Source organism: Hemiscyllium ocellatum, chromosome 18 (assembly GCF_020745735.1).
Source record: "Hemiscyllium ocellatum isolate sHemOce1 chromosome 18, sHemOce1.pat.X.cur, whole genome shotgun sequence".
Classification (NCBI taxonomy): Eukaryota; Metazoa; Chordata; class Chondrichthyes; order Orectolobiformes; family Hemiscylliidae; genus Hemiscyllium; species Hemiscyllium ocellatum.
Genome location: NC_083418.1, coordinates 81,717,631 through 81,738,092, shown reverse-complemented (window position 1 = coordinate 81,738,092; position 20,462 = coordinate 81,717,631). Strand labels below are relative to the sequence as shown.

At 44.8% G+C, this 20,462-nt stretch overlaps 1 protein-coding gene across 7 annotated transcripts in view; it reads left to right on the top strand.

Moving 5' to 3' along the window:
• The window catches only part of LOC132824520 (SH3 and multiple ankyrin repeat domains protein 2-like), a 1,314,713-nt gene extending 1,309,292 nt beyond the window's left edge, over positions 1 to 5,421 (top strand). For 5 of the 7 annotated variants that reach the window (XM_060839149.1, XM_060839147.1, XM_060839146.1 and 2 more), the window contains one exon: positions 3,028 to 5,421. In XM_060839149.1, the coding sequence (XP_060695132.1) occupies positions 3,028 to 3,598 (571 nt within the window). In that variant the 3' untranslated portion in view covers positions 3,599 to 5,421. The remainder of the gene's footprint in view (positions 1 to 3,027) is intronic. The other 2 variants (XM_060839148.1, XM_060839145.1) reach the window with 1 other exon arrangement.
• Positions 5,422 to 20,462: the final 15,041 nt, after the last annotated feature.

Below are 20,462 nucleotides of genomic sequence, written 5' to 3'. Positions count from 1 at the left end.
CAGAGATAGAGCAGGGATCTCCCAGGGAGAGAGCGGGGATCTCCCAGAGAGAGAGCTGGGATCTCCCAGGGAGAGAGCAGGGATCTCCCAGCCGAGGCAAGGTTCTTTTGTCTCTGTTGTTGTGGTTCTGTTCGCCGAGCTGGGAATTTGTGTTGCAGATGTTTCGTCCCCTGTCTCGGTGACATCCTCAGTGCTTGGGAGCCTCCTGTGAAGCGCTTCTGTGATGTTTCCTCCGGCATTTATAGTGGCTTGTCTCTGCAGCTTCCGGTTGTCAGTTCCAGCTGTCGGTTACAGTGGTCGGTATATTGGGTCCAGGTCGATGTGCTTATTGATTGAATCTGTGGATGAGTGCCATGCCTTTAGGAATTCCGGGAGCACCCGAGCTACAAATCTTCTCCCAAACGTCTTTTCTCTCCTTTCCCCTGGGGTGATACTTGGCGATGGTGTGCCCTGCTGACCTCAGTGCCAGTCACTGAACTGTCAAGGTGGCTTTATTGTTCCCGTAAACTCTCACAGATCGTTTGTCATTCTTCTAAAAGCCGTGAGGAAAGTTTTTTCTACAGTGAGCAGGATCTGGAATACACCACCCGAGAGAGACAACAGACTCAGGAGTCTGAGACAACAGGTGCAGGAGTAGGCTATTCTGCCCTTCGAGCCTGTACCACCATTCAATATGATCATGGCTGATCATCCTTAATCAGTATCCTGTTCCTGCCTTATCTCCATAACCCTTGATTCAACAATCCTTGAGAGCTCTATCCAACTCTTTCTTAAATGAATCCAGAGACTGGGCCTCCACTGTCCTCTGGGGCAGAGCATTCCACACAGCCACCACTCTCTGGGTGAAGAAGTTTCTCCTCATCTCTGTCCTAAATGGTCTACCCCGTATTTTTAAGCTGTGTCCTCTGGTTCGGCACTCACCCATCAGCGGAAACATGTTTCCTGCTGCCAGAGTGTCCAATCCTTTCATAATCTTATATGTCTCAATCAGATCCCCTCTCAGTCTTCTAAACTCAAGGGTATACAAGCCCAGTCGCTCCAGTCTTTCTGCGTAAGGTAATCCCGCCATTCCAGGAATTGACCTCATGAATCTACGCTGCATTCCCTCAATAGCCAGAATGTCTTTCCTCAAATTTGGAGACCAGAACTGCACACAGTACTCCAGGTGTGGTCTCACCAGGGCCCTGTACAGCTGCAGAAGAACCTCTTTGCTTCTATACTCAATCCCTCTTGTTATGAAGGCCAGCATGCTATTAGCCTTCTTCACTACCTGCTGTACCTGCATGCTTACCTTCATTGACTGGTGTACAAGAACACCCAGATCCCTCTGTACTGCCCCTTTACCTAAATTGATTCCATTTAGGTAGTAATCTGCCTTCCTGTTCTTGCCACCAAAGTGGATAACCATACATTTATCCACATTAAACTGCATCTGCCATGCAACTGACCATTCACCTAACTTGTCCAGGTCACCCTGTAATCTCCTAACATCCTCATCGCATTTCACCCTGCCACCCAGCTTAGTATCATCAGCAAATTTGCTAATGTTATTGCTGATACCATCTTCTATATCATTAACATGTATTATAAAAAGCTGTGGTCCCAGCACTGATCCCTGCGGTACCCCACTGGTCACTGCCTGCCATTCCGAAATGGAGCCGTTTATCACTACTCTTTGTTTCCTATCAGCCAACCAACTTTCAATCCAAGTTAGTACTTTGCCCCCAATACCATGCGCCCTAATTTTGCTCACTAACCTCCTATGTGGGACTTTATCAAAAGCTTTCTGAAAGTCCAGGTACACTACATCTACTGGATCTCCCTCGTCCATCTTCAGAGTTACATCCTCAAAAAACTCCAGAAGATTCGTCAAGTATGATTTCCCCTTCATAAATCCATGCTGACTCTGTCCTATCCTGTTACTACTATCCAGATGTGTTGTAATTTCATCCTTTATAATAGATTCCAGCATCTTTCCCACCACTGAGGTCAGACTAACTGGTCTATAATTTCCTGCTTTCTCTCCCCCACCTTTCTTAAAAAGTGGTACAACATTAGCCACCCTCCAATCCTCAGGAACTGATCCTGAATCTATCGAACTCTGGAAAATAATCACCAACGTATCCACGATTTCTCGAGCCACCTCCTTCAGTACCCTGGGATGTAGACCATCAGGCCGCGGGGACTTATCAACCTTCAGACCTAACAGTCTCTCCAACACCAATTCCTGGCAAATATAAATTCCCTTAAGTTCAGGTTCTTCAGCCACTGTTACCTCAGGGAGATTGCTTGTGTCTTCCCCAGTGAACACAGGTCTGAAGTACCAATTCAATTCTTCTGCCATTTCTTTGTTCCCTTTAATATATTCCCCTGTTTCTGTCTTCAAGGGCCCACTTTTAGTCTTAGCCATTTTTTTGCCTTTCACATACCTAAAAAAAGCTTTTACTATCCTCCTTTATATTTTTGGCCAGTTTACCTTCGTACCTCATTTTTTCTCTGCGTATTTCCTTCTTTGTAATCCTCTGTTGTTCTTTAAAAGCTTCCCAGTCCTCTGTTTTCCCACTTATCTTTGCTATGTTATACTTTTTCCCTTTTAACTTTATATGTTTCTTAACTTCTCTCATCAGCCACAGCCACCCATGCCTCCTCCTGGGATCTTTCTTCCTTTTTGGAATGAACTGATCCTGCATCTTCTGCAATATACACAGAAATATCCGCCATTGTTCCTCCACTGTGAAACGATGGGAGTGTGACAATGTGAGTTGATTTTGCCAGGAGCTGGCATGAGCTCAGTGGGCTGAATGGCCTCTTCCTTTGGTGTACAATGTCTCTGAACCCTGTCCTTCCAACAGAGTATTGCCAAATCGACAAAGCATGGTGGAGGTGGGATGGGGTTTGGCTCTTACATTAAGCTTAAAACATCTTAGTGGACAGATATGTTGTAGTAAGGTTAACTCAGGCAGCCCTCCAACAGCTGATAGCTGACTCCTCCAGCTCCATAAACTAACTGTTCTGTTACTGATTCAGCAGGAATCCCGATGGAGTGAACAATTCTTCAGGTGTACAACGGAATGCAACTGTAACTTTCACCATCCGGCCTGGAAGCAGCCAACCCATAACTGTTCAGAACCGGACATCAGACTTTGACAGCATGACTATTTTAAAACGAGCTCCGAGCCCTGTGGCTTCTCTGACAGACACTGGTCAGACCCCCAGACCCTCTTCCTTGCCAGCTGGGTCTCCCTCGCCTACTCTTTCCGATGCCTTTGGCTTCCAAAGCCAGCCAGTCGTCGGAGAAGGACACTTTGGAAGCCAGCCTGGTCGCAGTCGGTCTCCATCTCCGAGCACTTTACAACCACCAGTTTCAGACAAACCTTTCGCATCCAAGGCTGTTCTCCTTTGGACTAAACACGACGTGGCTGATTGGCTGGACACGCTGAACCTCGGAGAACACAAAGATGCATTTTTGGATAACGAGATAGATGGGACACACTTACCATCACTGCAGAAGGAAGATTTAATCGATCTGGGGGTGACAAGAGTTGGACATCGAATGAATATAGAACGAGCTTTAAGACAGCTACTGTCAGTTAGATAAACATTTATTTGAATGCTTAACAGAGTAACTAAAAGATCTCTCATTATTTTTGTCAACAGTCTGCATTCACCATAGCTCTGGCTGGAATATAATGTGCGACTGAAATATTTTTGAAAGGTCAGCGTGAACATTTGTTCCAATGAAAGCCTCTGGTACATTTATAAGCACAATACGTTGACAGTATCACTGGCTCGTCAGTCAAGCAACTCCATGTGCTACTGATGTGCTGAGAAGATTAGGACAAAAGTGAAGCTCCTTTTGTGATGTAAATATAACTACAGCATAATCTATATTTTGAACGATGACCTTTTAATATTGACCTCACTTGGACATGTCTTAATGATACTGTAGTTGAACCAGCAGAGCTGTGTTATATACTTTCTACCTTTGCTAGTCCAGTATTTCTTCACAAGAATCCCGATCAATGTTCTCGAAGATGTGCAGCAGATCAGCTCACCTCTGTTTTATTCCTTTTCCTTTGGATGAGAAGTGATGCTGATGAGAATTTTGTTTCCTTTCTGCTGAGCAGTCTTATCATTTCCAGTATTGTACATGGGTGAGAAAGAAATATGAAGCTCTTTTAACTATTCACATTTTGACACACTCTTAATAATCTGTCATGATGGGGCACTGTTGTAGCATTTTGTCCAATTCTCTCCTTGAAAGCTCATACAGATTTGTTTCCAGTATTGCTGTGTCTTTTCCAATGCTGTTGTCAGGGGGTGCTCTTGAGAACAGTGACAAGAGTGTTGAATTGAATCATTATTGTCTTCCATAGAGGCAGGTGATTTACCACAATTACTTACTAGAGCAGCCAGGAGGGCTCGAAACGGGCCGTGTCTATATTCCGTTCCAGAGCAGGGGAGTTTGCTCATTTGAGCTGTGTAGGAAAACATGTCTTGCTTATTGAATAAAATTTAAAACAAAGTGGGGTTTCTATTTGTCATTTTAGCTGCTATTCTTTTTCATAGCTATTATATATCTATATATATACGTTTATTCTGATGAATTGGTTAATGACATGTATTCCAATTGAGGAATGTAGCTGCACAGTAAATTATTTTTTGAACCCACTGTGCCAAAATACAAGTGAAGTTAAATCTGAGCGGATTTCTTTGTGAGGTGATGGTTTTAATGGATGTTTTTGGCCTGGCCTCCCCTTTATGACTGGGCATTCAAACCGGCATAGAAAATTAATCATTTCTGTAGAGCAACAGGGACTTAAGATGCATTCTCTCTGCCATATTACATATTCACTTTTTAGGTCTGCATTTCTGTTACATATTGTAATTAAAATTGACAATCTTAAACACTTAGTTTGTGTAACAATTGTGAAAACAGTACCAAATCTCACAAGATGTAAATTGTGTAGTAACGTACAGGAACCCCCGTTTCTGGGAGATTTGAGTGCACCTCAAACTGTTAACTTCAGCAGAAGCAATTAGCCGTGACTGTTGGGGAGCAATTTAATTCACAGGTTTCCCTTCTTGCACAGCTCTGGGTATTTATTTGTGGTATTTATCATTTAGCGATATAGTTAATTCACTGACTAAACCTCAGTAATTCCAGCTGCAGGCAATTCCAGTTGATCTGGCAATGATTACATCAATGAGCCGACAATATCATTTTCTTCACAAATAATAGTCACTAACCTTTTTATTTTTTATTTTGCTGGTGCATTAAGGTGTATCTCACTTTAATTTGTGTAAAAGACTTGTGTTCAGATTTTCAATGTTGCTGTAATTTCTGTGATTTGTAATATCTTCATCTAGATTCCATTGACAAGCTCCTGTAACTTGCACTTTCCCAACTCCTGAATAACCTGTATGGCAACCAAATTATTCAACAAGAAATAAACATTATAATAGCAAATAAAACTTGTGTTACTGACTGTAGAGGATGTGCCATTGACCAAATTATTAAACACGTTCCCTCCTTGTCACCTGATGTTGGTTGCTGTCCCAATATCTAGAAATTAAATTTAGTTTTCATTTTGTTTCAACCGCTTCAAAGGAACCTCTTGATTTTGAACCTCTTCCCAACTTCTCTGTTCCAGACTCCTCAATAACAAGAACAGACATTATCAATCATTCTTGGTTTTCTCATCCGTCAAACTGCTCCTTCTCCCCATCCCTCCATTTCCTAGCCTATAGTTTTCTTTTTCTCCCTCCCCTTCTCTCTCTCTGTCTCTCACCCCTTCTGCCTCTCTTGCCCCTCCTTCTTGCCCACTGTTCCCTGCCACTTTCTTGTCCCTTCTCTATTTCGCATGCATTCCTTCTCTCTTTTGCCCCTTTTCCCTCACTTCTTTCTCCATCCTGTCCCTCCCTATCTCTTCACCTTTATCCCTCTCTGTCTTATTCCCTTCTCTCTCCATCACTCCTTACTCACCCTCCCCTTTTCCCCCACATTGTCTCTCCCTCTTGTGCACTCTCCTCCAAGCTTTATCTCCATGGTCCATCCTCCTCCCTCTCTCTCTTCTCCCTCCTGCCTTCACTACTCTTTGTTCTACAGCTGTGTTTTTTTTTCTCTGTGTCTCTAATTCCTTCTGTCCATCTCATCTCCAGTCTCTATCAACTCTCCCTTTCCCAACACCATTAGCTTTTAGGGAATCGTTGCCAGTTCAGAGATATAGAGCAGTATGCGCCCAGTCTCAGGTGTTGCCTTGACATGTCACAGCTGGGTCTATTTGTGATGTATTAACGGTTTAAGATGACAGCTCATCAGCATCTCCTGCAGGGCTAATCAAGATGGGCCAGTAATGCTGTCCTGCCAATGACACCCAGAACCCATGTAGGAAGTTCACCCAGTTGGTAATCCAGAACCCAAGGCTAATGTTCGGGACATATGGGTTCAAAGCCTACCATGGCTGATTGTCATTGTTCACTAGTATCCTTTGGGGAAGGAAATCTCTCATCCTTACCCAGTCTGGCCTATGTGTGACTCCAGCCCACAGCAATGTGGTTGACTCCTCACTGCCCTCTGGGTAATTAGTAACAGCCAATACAAATTGGCGCAGCCAATGATGCCACCATTCCATGAACAAATTAACAAAAGGTGAAAGAAACTGCTAAACGCTCTCTATTCTCCAGAGACACTGGTCCATGTCACTGTTCTTAACAAAAACCACATTGGGGAAATATTCTCAGGGAGAGACAATGACCTCACCTTGACCTGTGTACCACACACAATTCTGGGAGAAGGCATTAGTTTGAGGGTTGCAATTTTGTCGTTCTTGGGAGAGGTTGTGTAATTATGTGCCAGGATACAGGTATGTAATTTTCTGAATGTCAATAAAACGTAAAGTGAAATAGCATTAACCTGTAACAGAACGCTGCTGGAGGCAGTGAGGAAGCCCCACAATAGCTTGAAGTACAATGACACACCGAGGGAGCTTCCAGCTGCTGGCTTTCTATAGAGAGCTCATCCCTCTCCTCAAAACATTGCACAGGTTCAGCCTCAGAAGCAGCTTGTCTCTGCTCTCAGTGAAGTTACACTTTCCTCCTATGTGTCCTTAACATATCTAACTACGTGTTGTTATAAACACAGTAATGCAATGAGCTGCTGAGGAGGTGCTTTATGTGACACTGGGACTCATGAGATTTTGGTGGTAAGATTGAGATAGAGCAGGTACGGGGGAGAATTCCAAAACATATGGCCACCAACTGTGTAGGCATTAAAACTGCAGATGTTATAGAGATCAGAATTAGAGGGGCACAGACCTCCCCAGGGGATTTGTAGGTTGAAAGAGGTTAGAGAGAGACAGACAGCATGGAGGAGTCTGTAGGTTGAAGGAGATTAGAGAGAGAGAGAGAGAGAGAGACACCGTGGAGGAGTTTGAAGACAAAGATGAGAATGTTAAGCTTGAGGTGTTATGTAGCCAGGAGTTAGTATAATCGAGTGAAGGTGAAAATGAAGGGCAGCAGATACATGGGAACACCAGCCCCTGCAGGTTCCCCTCCAAGCCACTCACCATCCTGTCTTGGAAATATATCCCCGTTCTTTCAATGTCACTGGGTCAAAATCCCTCCCTGAGAGCTTTGTGGGTCTACCTCCATCACACGAGCTGCCTTCTTGAACTGCTGCAGCTCACCACCACCTTCTCAAGGGCAACTAGTGTGACATCGCATGGTCATTTTTCTTCATAAAAGCCATGATTTAGAGTCATAGAGTTCTGTAGAACTGAGACCCTTTGGCCCAAACTGGTCCATACCGACCAAACTGTCCAAATGAGAATATGGGCATCAGAGTTTTGCACCACGTTAAGTTTATGGAGTGTATGAGAATGTGAGGAGCCAGCCAGGAGTCTGAGGAATAATCTGATGTAGAGATAGCACAGATAAAGAAAATTATAACCTCACTCAGAGAGCAGATGGGAACTGCGCCTGGGGTAGAATCTGTGAACTGTTTTGAAGAGAGACACCTCGCTGCAGAAAGTGAGCAGCATGAATCTTCTGATTGAAGTCCAGGCTCAAGTCACGCGATGTTCCAGAGTTCATCATTGTGATGGTCCAGGTATGTGATCACCTTAGCATCAAACCTTGGAACACCAAGATGGTGAACAGTCCAAAGGACCTTGGGGAGAGGGATATATTCTGAGGCTGAGGAATAGAGTTTAAGTACGGGTCAAAGATAATTCATGGTCTCTCATCACCAACATTATCAAAACAGTGGAAACTGTCCCTCACAAATCACCTTATCATGAGACTTATTATCTTGAATGATCTTGGCATATGTTTGATTGCAAAAAGGTTATAACACTGTCAATGCTAAAACAAACAAAGGGACAGCTCTGCCAAAGTCTAGTACCAATGTGGGCTGAATGGCCTCTTTCTGCACCATAACAATTCTGTTATCAACATGAGGCTGACTTGTTGCTTCATCGTTTGAATCACAGCTCATTGGTAGGAGAGTCCCCTCTGACACAGGACGATGTGCATCCGATTCCCTCTGTGAAGATTCCAGGCTGATGTTTCAGTGCCATGTTGCAGGAATGCCACAATGTCAACATTGCAAGAATCCAGGGTGGTTGCTAAACCACAGCACTGTCTGCTCTCTCAACTCAAACTAAAAGATGACTGTGCCCTGTTTCCTGGTATTTATGGGGAGAAAGTGAGGTCTGCAGGTGCTGGAGATCAGAGCTGAAAATGTGTTGCTGGAAAAGCGCAGCAGGTCAGGCAGCATCCAAGGAGCAGGAGAATCGACGTTTCGGGCATGAGCCCTTCTTCAGGAATGAGGAGAGGGTGTCCAGCAGGCTAAGATAAAAGGTAGGGAGGAGGGACTTGGGGGAGGGGCGATGGAGATGTGATAGGTGGAAGGAGGTCAAGGTGAGGGTGATAGGCCGGAGTGGGGTGGGGGCGGAGAGGTCAGGAAGAAGATTGCAGGTTAGGAGGGTGGTGCTGAGTTCGAGGGATTTGACTGAGACAAGGTGGGGGGAGGGGAAATGAGGAAACTGGAGAAATCTGAGTTCATCCCTTGCAGTTGGAGGGTTCCTAGGCAGAAGATGTCTCAGTCAAATCCATCGAACTCAGCACCGCCCTCCTAACCTGCAATCTTCTCCCTGATCTCTCCACCCCCACCCCACTCCGGCCTATCACCCTCACCTTGACCTCCTTCCACCTACCGCATTTCCAACGCCCCTCCTCCAAGTCCCCCCTCCCTACCTTTTACCTTAGCCTGCTGGACATACTTTCCTCATTCCTGAAGAAGGGCTCATGCCCGAAACGCCGATTCTCATGCTCCTTGAATGCTGTCTGACCTGCTGCGCTTTTCCAGCAACACATTTTCATTCCTGGTATTTATACCAAAACCAGTTGCTCTGATCATGATCATCTTGCAGTTGTTGGGAGCTGCTCGGTAGAACTTAGTTGTTCCATCTCCTGCAGTTTGAAGAGCGGTCCCTGCTGTAAAGTGCTTTGTGATATGATTTATGTAACTGCACATTCTTTCTTCCTGCTTTGTAAAGGTATCTACCTGCTGTAAAAGCACATATTTCCATCCTTTAAGCAGCTCCACAGCTGTCTCTGTCCTGGCAACACTGCAGCTTTCCCATTTATCCATTTGGCAGTAAAGGGCAGACAGGCTGAGTCCAGGTTTAAAGTGGATGAGACTGGAGAACAAACAGAGATCTGGAGTTCAGTGTGCCGAGCTGGAGAGAGGAGCCTGGGAGACCGTTAATTGGGCAGTCAAGTGCCAATGGTGCAGCTGGGACCCCAACTAGAAATAAGTAAGCACAAACAAATCATGCTGAAAGTGGATAATAATTTTAAACCTGCTGTTCAAGCAGAAGAAATCATCAAAGGAAAAATATGACCCAATGTTCTGACTTAACTTGCAAAGAATTATATAAAGAGAAATCATAGTTCACAGATGCTGAGTTGCAAATTTGATTGTTTTATGAATGCAGCCAAAATGTCAACATTGACAGCTCATAACGATGACACAGCAGGGCTGTTTGAGTTTGATCATGGAATATGAACATCACTGGCTCGGCCAGCATTTATCACTCATCCCTAATTGCCCCTTGGCCTGAATGGCTTGTTGGGGCCATTTCAGAGGGTAGTTAAAAGGTCAACCACATTGCAGTAGATCTGGAGTCACATTACCCTGGAGAGAGTGCAAAGGAGATTTACCTGATAGTGCCCAGACATCAGGCTCTGACACAGGAGGATGAAGTGGAGATACTGGGTTTATTTTCCCTGGAGCAGTGAAGGTTGAGAGGGGACCAGACAGAGAAGTATTAGATTGTGAGAATCACAGAGTGGATTGGATGGTTGTACCTCTATCAGTAGAGGAGACAATAGCCAAGAGACATGGATTCAGGGAAGAGGTGAAGTCTAAGAGGAGATTGAGGAGATTTGTTTTTCATAGAACATAGAACATAGAAAAATACAGCGCAGTACAGGCCCTTCGGCCCTCGATGTTGCGCCAATCCAAGCCCACCTAACCAACACTAGCCACTATCCTCCATATGTCTTTCCAATGCCCGTTTAAATGCCCATAAAGAGGGAGAGTCCACCACTGTTACTGGCAGGGCATTCCATGAACTTAAGACTCGCTGAGTAAAGAATCTACCCCTAACATCTGTCCTATACCTACCACTCCTTAATTTAAAGCTATGCCCCCTCGTAATATCTGACTCCATACGTGGAAAAAGGTTCTCATGGTCAACCCTATCTAAACCCCTAATCATCTTGTACACCTCTATCAAGTCACCCCGAAACCTTCTTTTCTCCAATGAAAACAGCCCAAAGTGCCTCAGCCTTTCCTCATACGATCTTCCTACCGTACCAGGCAACATCCTGGTAAACCTCCTGTGCACCCGTTCCAGAGTCTCCACATCCTTCCTATAGTATGGCGACCAAAACTGCACACAATACTCCAGATGCGGCCGCACCAGAGTCTTATACAATTGCAGCATGACCTCAGGACTCCGGAACTCAATTCCTCTACCAATAAAAGCCAGTACACCATATGCCTTCTTCACAGCACTATTTACCTGGGTAGCAACTTTCAGAGATCTGTGTAAATGGACACCAAGATCCCTCTGCTCATCCACACTACCAAGTATCCAACCATTAGCCCTGTACTCCATCTTCCTGTTACTCTTACCAAAGTGAATCACTTCACACTTAGCTACATTGAACTCCATTTGCCACCTTTCTGCCCAGCTCTGCAGCTTATCTATATCCCGCTGTAACCTGCCACATCCTTCCTCACTGTCAACAACTCCACCGACTTTCGTATCATCCGCAAACTTGCTCACCCAACCTTCTAGCCCCTCCTCCAGGTCATTTATAAAAATGACAAACAGCAATGGTCCCAAAACAGATCCTTGCAGAATACCGCTGGTAACTGCACTCCAAGATGAACCTTTACCATCAACTACTACCCGCTGTCTTCTTCCAGCCAGCCAATTCCTAATCCAAACCTCCAACGCACCATCAATGCCATACCTCCGTATTTTTTGCAGTAGCCTACCATGGGGAACGTTATCAAACGCCTTACTAAAATCCATATACACCACATCTACCGCTTTACCTTCGTCCACCTCCTTAGTCACCTACTCAAAGAATTCAATAAGGTTTGTGAGGCATGACCTGCCCTTCACAAAACCATGCTGACTATCCTTGATCACATTATTCCTATCCAGATGTTCATAAATCCTATCCCTTACAATTCTCTCTAAGACTTTGCTCACAACAGAAGTGAGACTCACCGGCCTATAGTTACTAGGGTTATCCCTACTTCCCTTCTTGAACAAGGGAATCACATTTGCTATCCTCCAATCTTCTGGCACTATTCCTGTAGACAACGAGGACATAACAATCAAGGTCAATGGCTCTGCAATCTCCTCCCTTGCTTCCCAGAGAATCCTAGGATAAATGCCATCAGGCCCAGGGGACTTATCTATTTTCACTGTTTCCAGAATTTCCAACACCTCTTCCCCACATACCTCAAAGCCATCCATTCTAATTAATTGTGACTCAATATTCACATCGGCAACAATGTCCTGTTCCTGAGTGAATACTGACGAAAAGTATTCATTCAGTGTCTCCCCAATCTCTTCAGCCTCCACACGCAACTCCCACTACTATCCTTGACTGGATCGATACCTACCCTAGTCATTCTTTTATTCATGACATACCTAATGAAAGCCTTTAGGTTTTCCCTAATCCTACCAACCAAGGACTTTTCATGTCCCCTCCTTGCTGCTCTTAGCTCTCTCTTTAGATCCTTCCTGGCTACCTTATAACTCTCAATCGCTCCAATTGAACCTTCACGCCTCATCTTTACATAGGCCGTTCTCTTCCCTTTCACAAGGGATTCCAGTTCCTTATTAAACCACGGCTCCCTCACACAACCCTTTCCTCTCTGCCTGATAGGTACATACTTATCAAGGACACTCAATAGTTGCTCCTTGAACAAGCTCCACATATCAATTGCGCCCTTCCCTTGAAGCCTACTTTTCCAAGCCACGCAATCTAAGTCGTGCCTCACCGCATCATAATTTCCCTGCCCCCAGCTATAGCTCTTGCCCTGCAGTGCACACTTATCCCTCTCCATCACTATAGTAAAAGTCACCGAATTGTGGTCACTGTCCCCAAAGTGCTCACCTACCTCCAAGTCTAACACCTGGCCTGGTTCGTTACCCAGAACCAAATCTAGTATGGCCTCACCTCTTGTTGGCCTGCCAACATATTGTGTCAGGAAACCCTCCTGCACACATTGGACAAACACCGACCCATCTAACGAACTCGAGCTATAGCTTTCCCTGTCAATATCTGGAAAGTTAAAGTCCCCCATAACAACCACCCTATTACTTTCACTCTTCTCCTGAATCATCCTCACAATCCTTTCTTCTACATCTCTAGGACTATTAGGAGGCCTGGAGAAAACTCCTAACAGGGTGACCTCACCTTTGCTATTTCTAAGCTCAGCCCAAACTACCTCAGATAGCAAGTCTTCATCCATCGTCCTTTCCACCGCTGTAATACTATCTTTGACAAGCAATGCCCCTCTTTTACCCCCACTTCTGACCCCACTAAAACATTTAAACCCTGGAACCTGCAACAGCCAATCCTGTCCCTGTTCTACCCATGTCTCCGTAATAGCCACAACATCGAAATCCCAGGTACCAACCCACGCTGCAAGTTCACCTACCTTATTTCTTATACTTCTCGCATTGAAGGATACACACTTCAAGCCACCTTCCTGCTTACAGGCACCCTCCTTCGAGATCGATGCCATGTTCCTAACCTCCCTACACTCCAGGTCCTGTACCCTAAAGCTACAGTCCAGGTTCCCATGCCCCTGCAGAGTTAGTTTAAACCCTCCCAAACAGCACTAGCAAACCTCCCCCCAAGGATGCTGGTACCCCTCAGGTTCAGGTGTAGACCATCCTGTTTATAGAGGCCCCACCTTCCCCAGAAAGAATCCCAGTTATCCAGAAACCGGAATCCCTCCCTCCTGCACCATCCCTGTAGCCACGCATTTAACTGCTCTCTCTCCCTATTCCTCGACTCTCTATCACGTGGCACGGGTAACAAACCAGAGACAACAACTCTGTTCTAACTCTGAGCTTCCAACCTAGCTCCCTGAAAGCCTGCCTAACATCCTCACCCCTCTTCCTACCTATGTCATTGGTGCCAACATGGACCACGACTTCGGGCTGCTCCCCCTCCCCCTTAAGGACCCGGTAAACACGATCAGAGACGTCACGTACCCTTGCACCTGGGAGGCAACTTACCAATCGTGAGTCTCTCTCGCCCCCACAAAACCGCCTATCTGTGTCCCGAACTATCGAGTCCCCAATAACTATTGCTCTGCTCTTCTCCCCGCTTCCCTTCTGAGCAATGGGGATAGGCTCCGTGCCAGAGGCCTGAACCCCATTGCTTGCCCCTGGTAAGTCGTCCCCCGCACAAGTATCCAAAACGGTATACTTGTTCTTGAGGGGAACGGCCGCAGGGGGTCCCTGCACTGGCTGCTTCCTCCCAGGCCCCCTCACTGTCACCCATCTGTCTGCATCTTTGGAGTTACTACTTCGCTAAAACTCCAATCTATGACCCCCTCTGCCTCCCGAATGATCCTAAGTTCATCCAACTCCAGCTCCAGTTCCCTAACACGGTCTTGAAGGAGCTGGAGATGGGTGCACTTCCTGCAAGTGTAATCAGCAGGGACGAATATGGCATCCTTCATCTCAAACATGTTGCAAGAGGAACATTGCACTGCCTTCACTGCCATCCCTCTAAAAGTAACCTTTAAAAAAAACTAGGCCTAAAGAATAGAACAAGCAAAATGCAGCACTTACCTGCTTACCACAACGGGTCTTGTTATTAGGTTAGAGGAGGAGGGCGGGTGGGAGGCTCTACCTCTGTGGTGCCTCGGGTTCCTCCCCTGCGCGCCTTTATAGGGAAACAACTTACCCAGGTAAGCTTGCGCTACACCAACTTCCGGGTCTGCTCCGCGCTTTTTTTAAAAAAAACTTTCAAATTTAAACCGTTAAACAAACGTCACCAAGCTTCAAGCAGCCACTGCCAAACAGCCCTTACCTGCTCCGCTGAGAGAGTGAGCCTTTCACTGAGAGGATGGGGTGAGTGTCACTGTCTGAAAGAGTGGTTGAGCCAGAAACTCTTGTAACATTTAAGCAGCATCTGAAGGTTCACTTGTATTGCCATAGCCCTCCAGGGCATTGAGCCAGGGGCGAGATAATGGAATTAGTGTCGTCAGATCTTTGACTGGTGTAGACATTATGGGCCGAATGGTCTCTATCTGAATGTACACATTGGCCAGACAAGGTAAGGATGACCGATTTCCTTCACTAAGGGGCATTAGTGAAGTCGATCAGTTTTTTAGCAATTGATGGTCACCATTATTAAGACTCGTTTTCAGCACCAGATCGTTAAACCAGCTGCTGATGTGAGATTTAACCCTGCATCCACGTACCATGACCCAGCGTCTCTACTTGACCAGTTCAGTGACATTACCACTGCTACACTGACTCCTTTATCACAGTGTTGTGACTTTTAGACCACCATATGGCTCTTACATCCTTTGGGACAAACCGAGGTGATGATCGAGGTGGTTCAACAATGTAACAACATTTTAATTCTGAGAACATGCAGCCTTCAGGAGTTGTCCTGTTTCAGCAGAGTATAAACAGGAGACTTACATCACTGCCCCTGCAAATTCCAGGTAAGTTTTTACATGAAAAGGTTATGAAAAGTCTGATTATAAATGCAAGTCATTCTGATTTGATCTAAATCTGAAGCTGTTGCTGATACTGTCAATACTGGACTTGTGTTTTCTTCCTATCCAGGATTATTCCAAATTGCCTCCACTCATGCACCTTCCCAACTGTAGGAATAGATGCAGGATGAGGATAGATGGGGTGGGGATTGCTGGGGCCACAGAGACAAGCACACTGCATGTACTCCAGGAAACTTGCTGCTTCATTCAGGTTTCTCATCTCAGAATGTGAACATAGGAATATCATTTTTATATATTCATCAGAAAACTACCCCAAATCTATTCAAAAACTTGATCCATCTGCTTTCTTTAATGTTTAGTTATTAATCAATTCACAGAAATATCTCAGTGGATAACAGAGGCTTGTAAGATGAACAGAATCACAAAGGTTGGAAGGTGGCCATTCAGCCCATTGTGACTGTGCTAGAATAATAGTTCCACTTTTCTGCTCCTAATGCGTAACCTATAATTATTTCTTTTTGAAATGTATGTACAAGTTTGATTTGTAAATTGTTCATAGATCTACTTCCAATTCTCTTTCAGCCAGCGCATTCCAAATCATCACAACTCACTGTGTTCAAACTATTTCTCACCCCCTCTGGTTCTGTTGTTAATGAAATCCTTGATGTGGAGGTGCTGGTTTTGGACTGGGGTGGTCAAAGTCAGGAGTCACACGACACCGTTATAGTCCAATAGGTTTGATCTCATGTCGTGTGATCTCTGAATTAAATTCGTGCATTCAGGGACTATCCTCCTTCAGGGGACACAGTTTATTCCCCCTTTCCTCTCCCAATATCTTTTATAACTTTGAACATCTTATTAAATCTCCGTTAACCATCTCCATGGAAACCAATCCCAGCTTCTCTAGTCGATCTGAAATGTATCATCTCTGATGATTAAGTCCCTGCACAAAGCTATTTCACTGGTGTAGCAAATAACTGATGCGAACACTCCATGGGCTGTCTTGTTTTCCCAGCTTCCTGTTGTTAGGAAAACTGATGGGAATGCCCACAGTTTCACCACTCTACTCTGTTAAAGCTGATTCCATCCTGGGCTGAAAATGTGTTGCTGGAAAAGCGCAGCAGGTCAGGCAGCATCCAAGGAACATGAGAATTGACGTTTCGGGCATAAGGCCTTCTTCGCATCAGTTATTTGCTACATCAGTGAAATAGCTTTTTGCAGGGACTTAATCATCAGAGATGATACGTTTCCTGAAGAAGGGCTTATGCCCGAAACGTCGAATTTCCTGCTCCTTGGATGCTGCCTGACCTGCTGCGCTTTTCCAGCAACACATTTTCAGCTCTGATCTCCAGCATCTGCAGTCCTCACTTTCTCCTCGAAGCTGATTCCATCCCAAGTTAGAGGAATGTTCCCAGCGTCGCCTCGAAAACTCCGCTATTGAAGGAGAAGAAACCTTAAAATTTGTGACGTTACATCTGACCAAATTATAATCGCTGCCTCGTGAAAATAACGATGAACAGAGAAATAAAACCCATGCACTTGCTGCCAAATCAGAAACAGAAGGCATTGTTAGTGCTCAGCATCTGTTCAAAGACAGTCTTCTTCTGAGGATTGAGACCAGACACATCAAGCCCCTGCCATTTCACCATCGCCTCTTTGCTATGCCAATGCCTGGAGCACCTCCCCATGTTCTGTTCTGGTGCTGTGGGTTTGATATGTTCCAGTCCGGGGGAAAGTGGTCGATAGCTATTCTGTGGAATTTCAGCTTCCCCTGAGAGCTGTCGCAAATTGGGATTTACCAAGAGCTTGGTCACTCTGTTTGACTCTGAGCCTGGAGTCCAGGCATGAATTCTGTAATTAATATGTTAGAAACACAATGATTGTTGTGGTGTTTTAATGTCCACGATCATTCCTTTATTTCATGCCAATAAGTAAAATCTTCTTGGCCAAATGCTGTGAAGATAAAAACAAATGGGGCTCAACTCCATCATTTCAATAACTGAAGGACTGAAACTGACTCTGTTAGAATTGTATAATGGTTTTTCAATGTGGTGTTTAACAGAAATGTCCTACCAATCGGTGTGCATATTGCACCTTTGGCATTTGGAATGTACCGTTCTTTTTCTTTGAACAGTTTCAATGACAATATTGAATTGCTGTGGTGCCTCAGGTATTTCCCAGCAGTGTTACCAACCGCAAGGGAGGTATTATGGCAGATTGACCAAACACTTGGTTAGAGAGGAGGGGTTTAAAGAGGAGGGGATTAACGAGGAGGGGTTTAAAGAGGAGGGGATTAACGAGGAGGGGTTTAAAGAGGAGGGGTTTAAAGAGGAGGGGATTAAAGAGGAGGGGATTAACGAGGAGGGGTTTAAAGAGGAGGGGATTAACGAGGAGGGGTTTAAAGAGGAGGGGTTTAAAGAGGAGGGGATTAAAGAGGAGGGGATTAACGAGGAGGGGTTTAAAGAGGAGGGGATTAACGAGGAGGGGTTTAAAGAGGAGGGGTTTAAAGAGGAGGGGATTAAAGAGGAGGGGATTAACGAGGAGGGGTTTAAAGAGGAGGGGATTAACGAGGAGGGGTTTAAAGAGGAGGGGTTTAAAGAGGAGGGGATTAAAGAGGAGGGGATTAAGGAACATTATGTAACAGGAAAGGGAAGTGGACAGGTTTCAAGAGGGGTCACCAGAGGTTGGGAATCTCAGCAGCTTGTTGAGATCTGAGATTGGAACCAGTTTTCAGAGATTGGGCTGACGAGGACCAATCTCTTTGTGAGGCATTTTATTCATTTATAAGTCTGCCACAAGCAGAGGCCACCAAATCAACAATGACTCCATTCTGGGAGGAGGATGCTGTCTGACGAGGCAACAGCTGTAATAAAATAAAGTGGGGCTGAAGGGGACTTTCCACTTCCTGTTTGATGGCCCTCATCTTTTTGAAACTTATGTTTCCTATTTCTGGACGGTAACGTGGAATAAATGGACCCATTCACCTCCTTCCAGCTTCAACAGTGACCATCCTTAATGGCTGCCATGGCAACAGCAAGCCTGCCCCGTGAGAATAACTTCTGGAAACCCGATGTTGTGAATCCCAATCAGTTCCAAAGTAAACCATAGATTGTTACAGGGCAGTACAGGCCCTTCAGCCCTCGATGTTGTGCCGACCTGTGGAACCAATCTGTAGCCTATCTATCCCACACTATTCCATTTTCATCCATATGTCTATCCAATGACCATTTAAATGCCCTTAAAGTTGGTGAGTCTATACTGTTGCAGGCAATGCATTCCATACCCTTACTACTCTCTGAGTAAAGAACCTACCTCTGACATCTGTCCTATATCTATCACCCCTCAATTTAAAGCTATGTCCCCTCTTGCTAGCCATCACAATCCAAGGAAAAAGCCTCTCACTGTCCAACCTATCTAACCCTCTGATCATCTTTGATGTCTCAATTAAGTCACCTGTTAAGTGTGGGGCATTCATCCTTCTAGCCCATTGACTGGCTGTGAAAATCACTAGCTGAATGCCACTGACATTTAATATCTTGCTGCTTTTATTTCCATTTCCTCCCAGTTCTGAGTCAGTGGCTTGTTTTGAGTGTAATTGTACCATGATGCACAGCTCTGATTGGAGTGAGTTATGTTGGCCTTCTCCCTCATGTTCTGCAGCAATGAATGAGCAGGTTGTTGTGTGATCACGTGGAGGTGCAGAGTATAATGGATTGCAGGGAGAAGGTGAGGAATAGCACCAGTTGTGAGAGTAGCAGAGATAATCTAGTCCTGATGCGAGGCCATTAACCTGGAATATTTAACCCTTTCTCTCATTGTAGATGTTCCTCAAACCTAACACCACTGAGCGTTTCCAGCATTTTTGTTTATTACTGAATCATTCTCCGAACTGCTCTCAGTCAATGGCTGCCAGCTGTGCATCTTGAAAAGGAATTTGTTTGCAAGTGTTGATGAAATGGTGATTTGTAGGCGCTCCCTGACAAAGGATGTGGTTTACACCAGAAGGCATTATAAATGTCTTTAAAAAGCAAGAAGGAAATGACCAGGAACTGTCAATGATAGACCTGATGACTGACCCTGTACAAATACAGGAAGAATGAAAGCATAACTCAGCCTCTCCATAACAGCCCCATCTCAATAGCTCATCTAGAGCTGTGTATAAATAGTGCAGTCTGTCAGTGATTATCTCTGAGCTGGATGTTCCAGTTTAACAGTTTGAGATGGTCTTTCAGCTTTAATCTCATTAATTATGCTGCTAGATTTCTTGGTTTGTTCAGACAGATATGCAAATTACATTCAAAGCAGCTCCACTTGGATGATGTTCAAAAGCAGGAAAATGTTCCCTTTCTTCCTTGTTCTCTGGCACCAATTGCTAATAAACCATCAGATGGAATTTTACAGTCCCCTTCATTTCACAAGGTGCTGTGTGACCTGAACTAACAGAATATGAAACAGTGTGAAATATCATCTGATTGTTGGCATGTTCAGCTAATTACTTTGAATGGGTTACAACTGTATATTCCCAATGGACATGATGGTAATTTGCCCCAGAGCAGCTGTGCTGTACACGGTTTTCTCTGGAGCATTTCCTGTAAATTATTGACTGTTCCCACACTCCTATTTTGCAGCCTCTGTAACTGGAGCTCTTCCTGTGGTACTGACTTGCTGAATGTCCCAGACACGCTCTCAGTCTGATATTCAGCTCCCTGGTAAAACCTCATCTCAAACTCTCTCAACACAATGAAGTTGAAATCAGTGATAGTGGCATCCTGCACACATTCACAGAAACTCCATTCTAGATTTAAAGTTAGACTTTATTGTTATTTATCCCCAGTTACAGTGAAAAGTTTTCAATGTCACCACACATGGCACCATCTGATGTACAAAAACTTAAAAACAAGGTAGAAAGTAATAAGGAACCAAGTTATAACTTAAACATTACAGTCACTCTGAGTATTAAACTGAGAAAATAAAGTAAAAGTTCAACTATTACAGTCTTTCTTAAGAGTTTAGCAATGCTGGGACCACACTCCTACACGGGCCCAATCTCCTCCACTTTGGTATGTTTCCCCACGCTGGCCTGATTTCCCCTGCTGTTGTCATCGCTGCAGATATCAGGGGATCCTCATCACCACGTTGGGTTCACTCAGACAGCCAA